The sequence below is a fragment of the Coenobita brevimanus genome, chromosome 8, assembly GCF_032717465.1.
Source record: "Coenobita brevimanus isolate Jiangsu-jjx chromosome 8, ASM3271746v2, whole genome shotgun sequence".
Taxonomy (NCBI): Eukaryota; Metazoa; Arthropoda; class Malacostraca; order Decapoda; family Coenobitidae; genus Coenobita; species Coenobita brevimanus.
In genome coordinates this window covers 11,135,455-11,141,218 of record NC_136961.1, presented here as the reverse complement: position 1 = coordinate 11,141,218, position 5,764 = coordinate 11,135,455, and the positions used below count along the sequence as shown (strand labels likewise).

At 46.8% G+C, this 5,764-nt stretch overlaps 1 protein-coding gene across 1 annotated transcript in view; it reads left to right on the top strand.

Moving 5' to 3' along the window:
- The window catches only part of LOC145406528 (putative glutamate receptor), a 131,836-nt gene extending 127,623 nt beyond the window's left edge, over positions 1-4,213 (top strand). The window contains exon 10 of the mRNA XM_080277641.1: positions 4,068-4,213. Coding sequence (XP_080133767.1) covers positions 4,068-4,213 — 146 coding nt within the window. The remainder of the gene's footprint in view (positions 1-4,067) is intronic.
- Positions 4,214-5,764: the final 1,551 nt, after the last annotated feature.

Below are 5,764 nucleotides of genomic sequence, written 5' to 3'. Positions count from 1 at the left end.
CAATCAAAAGTCAGGCCCAAGAATTTCGTCTCTGTCACACAACGGAGTTTCCTGCCACAAAGCTGGAGATCAGGGTCCGGGTGTACCCCTCTCATCCTACAGAAGTGCATAGCCACAGTCTTTGAAGGGGAAAACCGAAAACCCTTGGAAGTGGCCCAGGCAGAAATCTTGTCCAAGGCAAGTTGCATCCGCCGCTCAAATAGCAGACATGCGGGAGCCAGAAAACCATATAGCTAAGTCATCCACATAAAGGGATGAGGATACCCCAGCAGGCACAGTGTCAATGATACCATTAATGGCCACTGCAAACAGGGAAGCACTTAAGACACTCCCCTGTGGGACACCTTCCTCCTAGCACAGTGGCGCAGAGAGGGTAGAACTCACACGGACCTGAAATACACGATCAGTCAAGAAGTCTCCAAGCAACACAGGCAGGCGACCACGTAAACCAAAGGCATGAAGTTGTTGGGGATGCCATAGCGCCAGGCAGTGTCATAAGCCTTCTCAAGGTCAAAAAAACACAGCCACAAGATGTTGCTTGGAGGCAAAAGCTTCACAGATTGACGCCTCGAGCCTGATAAGGTTGTCTGAAGTGCACCGTAATTTACGGTGACCACTCTGCGACGGAGAGAGAAAGCAACCCTTCTCCAGAAACCACATAAGCCTGACATTGACCATCTTTTCGAACAGCTTGCACACACATGATGTTAAAGTGACAGGACGATAGTTGGAGACTTGGGAATGGTCTTTACCAGGTTTGGGAAAGGGGAGGACAATACCCAACTTCCAACTCCTCGGAATAGAGCCCTCACTCCAAACCCTGTTAAAAAGGTCCAATAAAAACTGAAGTGAATCAGTCGGAAGATGACGCAGCATAGCGTATGGAATATCGTCAGGCCCAGGAGCAGTGTCACGACACTCTGAAAGGGCAGCACGTAGCTCACAGAGGCTGAAATCTAAATTATACAGCTCTCCATCACGAGAGCGAAAGTCAAGACCCAGCCTCTCCTGATTCCTACGAAAGGTGGCAAATGGCTGAGAAGGATCCTTTGTGGAGACAGCGTAAAACTGATCTGCAAAAGCAGAGGCTACTGCATCTGATGCAGACACAAGTTCTCCGTGAAGGAGCAACACCGGAGGGGAGGGGGGCGAGAACCTACCAGAAATCTTGCGCACCTTTTTCCACATCACAGACATTGAAGTTGAAGATGTAATTGTAGAGACATATGACCTCCACGAGTTACTGTGTGCATTCTTCATGACCCATCTATAGTGAGCACGTGCTTTGCGAAACTGTATTTTTAGAAAAACAACATTACGATTGGTAAAATACCTACGAGCAGCTGCTTTGTAAGTTCCCTTTACTATGGAGCAGTCATCATTCCACCATGGCACAGGTCTCCGGGAAAAAACACCAGAAGTCCGTGGGATACAATGAACCCCTGCTGAGAAAATGGTCTTAGTAAAATAACATTCGGCATCATCAATAGTTGAAAAATCAGTAACCCTGTTGGCAAATACACATAGTTCCTCAAAGAGAGACCAATCAGCCCTGTCCAGACACCAGCGTGGCAGATGGGCTACAGGAACAGAGCGAGTAGGCTGGACCACTACAGGATAATGGTCACTACCATGTAGATCATCCAAAACCTCCCAAGAAAAATCAAGGGCACAGTTAGAGGAGGAGATGGTTAGGTCAATGACAGAATAAGTGCCAGTCTGGACATGAAAATGGGTCGGCCTTCCATCATTTAGGACAACCAAATCTAAATCCCCAACCAAAGAGGCAAGAAGATCACCCCGGGGGTTTGAAAGTGAGTCACCCCACAAAGGATGGCGGCCATTAAGGTCACCAAGGAGTAGGAAAGGGGGTGCAAGTTGGCTGATAAGGGTTTCTAGATCAGCACGTATAACAGGAACGGAAGGTGGAAGGTACAGACAACAGATGGTATAGCACCTCCCAACGTGCATTTGTACGGCTAGAACTTGAAAGGGGGACTGAATCTCAAAGGAAATAAAGGGGACATCAGAACGGCACAAAATTGCACATCCACCGCTGTGACCACCAGGAGGAGATGCATGGAAGGCCTTATACCCCCTAATGGAAGGGAACTGTCTGTCCCCCACCACTGTCTCCTGAAGACACACACATAGTGGGTTCAGAGCAGAGAGTAATAACTGCAATTCCTCCCAATTTGCCATGGCACCTCTACAGTTCCACTGAAGACAGATTGATACTGATTGAGCCATAGTGATTAGTATTAAATATTATGAACTTAGAAAGCTATGTAGCAACCTCGTTGGGAAGGGAGTGAAAGCCCTTCTTCCTAGGCGTGGTGCTCTGCCTCACCAACCGAGAAGGCAATGAAGATTTAGAGTTTCCATGGGTGGAAGTACCCTTACCCCGAGACATGTCCCGCCCATCGCCAGAATGAGTCCGAAGCACAGAGATCTTCTTGGAAGACCCACGTGCCCCGTCTGCACACCCATGTGAGGGTTCAGCTGGCACCTCGGGAACCCCCCCTAACCAAATCATCCAAAGGTTGGCTGCTGGATGGCGGATCAGAGGGAGCAAGCGACTGAGCTCTATGAGTATCTAAAGACCCAGGCCCCACCACACCTGAGGAAGAGGCAGGGACAGGAATCCTAGAAGGGCCATCATGAACACCCACAGACTTAGACGCCACCACTGGCTGGGTTGTCGAGCGAAGAGCCCCCTCAGAATCCTCATGTGGTACAGAAGTTTGAACCTTAGAAGGAGGGGAGTCACCCAAAAACTCCTCACTCCTCACTCGTTTGAGGTTGGCAGATGCAACCTCCATCTCTGCACCAGAACTTAAAGCATTAGAAACTATAGTGCCACATTGTAATGAAGAGTGAGCAACAGTAGCAGAGCAAGCAGATGGTACAGGAGCAGCAGTCAGTACGGAAGTAGCAGCTGATACAGAAGTATGAGAGACGCTGTTTTTTTTTTTATATGTCAGGACAAGGATGCACAGGAAGGACATCGGGAGTTTTGGATGTGTCAAAGCAAAGTGTAGCATCGACACGGGTGTTTGTCATAGGAGGAACTGGAGGAACTGGGATGGTGGAGGCACTCCCAGACGCTGGAAGAACCATCGCAGAGGGGACACCCCCAGAGACAGGAGGCACCTCCTTGGAGGAAGCACAGCTGCTTCCAGGCTGCACTCCCTCAGTGGAACCCCCCGGGTGAGAAGGCCTGGAAGTAGAACCCCGAGAATTTGATGGGGCATTGCGTGATGGCAGGGGCACCTGCCGGGTAGCTTTATGGCGAGCCAACGCAGCAGCAAAAGTAACCCCAGGGCGAATGAACCACTCCCTTACCCTGGCCTTTGCCTCAGAAAAGGAAATTTTCTCCTTCGTTCGGACAGAAATGATCTCGTATTCATATCTGTATACTTCGCAATCCCTTGAGGAGGCTGCATGTGCTCCTCCACAGTTCAAACATTTAGGGTTGAGAACAATCATCTATACCATGAGAAATTCCACCACAATTTCCACAGACCTCAGGAAGGCCAGACGCTTCCCGCCTGCAAGAACGGCAGACGTGACCAAATCTTTGACAATAATAGCATCTTCTAGGTCTGGGAACATAAGGTTTAACCTTTAGCTTCCACCACGCAGCAGTGATAACCTCCGGCAAGGTAAGATGGTCAAATGTCAAGATAAGAGTGGGCGTGGGGGTTAAAACCCCATCAACCTTCTTCATAATTCCTGTACTCCTACAACACCCTGAGGAGCAAGGCCCTCTAAGAGGGAAGAATCAGAATATGAGATCAAGTCACGAGAGTACACAACCCCTCGGGACTGGTTCAGGATCAAATGACGAGAGGCAGATACAGGATAATCGGCGACCACAGTTAGAAACTGGATGCATGAACTCTCCTCTTCATTCCTGGCTTCTAACAATAGAGAGCCATCGCCCTGCAAAGAGATCTTGGGGGTAAATCCACATGCTGTTACTAGACCACTGTGAATCTGGAAACAATTCAGGTTTCGGGAGGAAGTACCATTATCCATTTTGATGACACTATATTTTGTGTCAGAATGTTTCACAAAGACACCAGGTAAAAACTCAATACAGGGAACAACCGAACTTGCAGCTGTGGCAGATGACCCTGAGGGTACAGAGTCGTCGGCCAGAGAGAGACCAGTTGATGACGACTCGTGTGGCTGGTCACTGACCACATGAGTGGTTAATGATTTGGTCAATGTATCCATGTATACATTGTTAAATATAAATTGGCACCAGAAGCCAAGGGAAACCGCCTACCAGGGAGTGTGGGGACCGAGCGCGGTCTGATGGGAGCGGGGTACCTCGTTCCCAGAGGATGTCCCCAAAAGGGCACCCCGTGATACGAAAGTTTGCTCCCACCAGTGCAAAGACCCCCTTCCCCAACACCCCCCAGCCCAGACACCCAACCAACTCAGGACAGCACTGAGGCGATCCCTCTGGAAGGCAGTACCGATGACCCATACGGGTAACCTACGTTTCGGGCAGCGCTTAGTCAGACCCCTCACCCACAACCCTACCCGCATGGGAGACCCTGCCAGATGTCGTTACATCCACGGGCAGGCTTGTGGGATCACAGGGGCACGCAAGCCCCCCCCACCACGATATATATATCTGGGAACGATTGTATCATCTAACGGATCATTAAACAATGAATTTGAGGAGAGGATTAGACTGACTTTACGAGCTGTTGGAATGTTGAAATCTGTTTGGAATAATATGCCTTCTATACATACTAAAGTAAAAATTAGAAGTCCATGGTTAGACCAATTTTAATTTATGGGTATGAGTCATGGTACAGTACAGTTGCAACAGATCAGAAAGTATTAGGATTTGAGAATAAACTGCTGAGAAGGATTCTTGGGGTAAAATGGCAAGATAGAATTACAAATGAAAGAGTGAGGGATATTACGAGAGTGGAACCAGTTGATGAATGTGAGACTGTCTCGCAGGAAGTGGCTGGGGCACATATATAGAAAAGAATGCAGTTTAATGCATGATGTGCCACAGTGAACTGCTAGACGAAGAAGAGATAGAGGTAGGCCGAGGGAAATCTGGTTGAGGACAATAAAAACAGAAGCAGGAGAGGAGTGTTGGTGAGACCTGAAGGAGATGGCAAGAGACAAATATTGGTGGAGAGAGTTCATCGAGGTCCTTTGCATCCCGTGGAGTGCCACAGGAAATTATATATAATATATATATATATATATATATATATATATATATATATATATATATATATATAGTCTACATAGGTATGTATGTATGTATATACATACAGTATATATACAAACGTATATACACATACATACAGAGACAAACACACACATGCATGCATAAATACAAACACACTTTCATACACACATACATACACCCGTACATACATATATATTAATTTTTTAATGTTTTTATTTTTTTATTTTAGTTTTATTTTCTCTTTTATATATTAATTATTTGACATTATTTAATAGGGAAAAAAATACCTAAAAATAAAGACCCTAAAACTAATACCCCAACAGACAAATCGCTAACCTATACTAAATCCTAAAGATACCAATAGCTAGACCTACACCAATGGTATAAATACCTCGACCAAGAGAACACCATCGACTGTAGATATGTAATGCCTTTCTGCATTACATACCTGCACTCATCACCTGCTGACTGTCAGTTGAGGCAGACAATAATATAGGATACATTAATATAGGAAAGAGCACCAGAGGAGTCAGG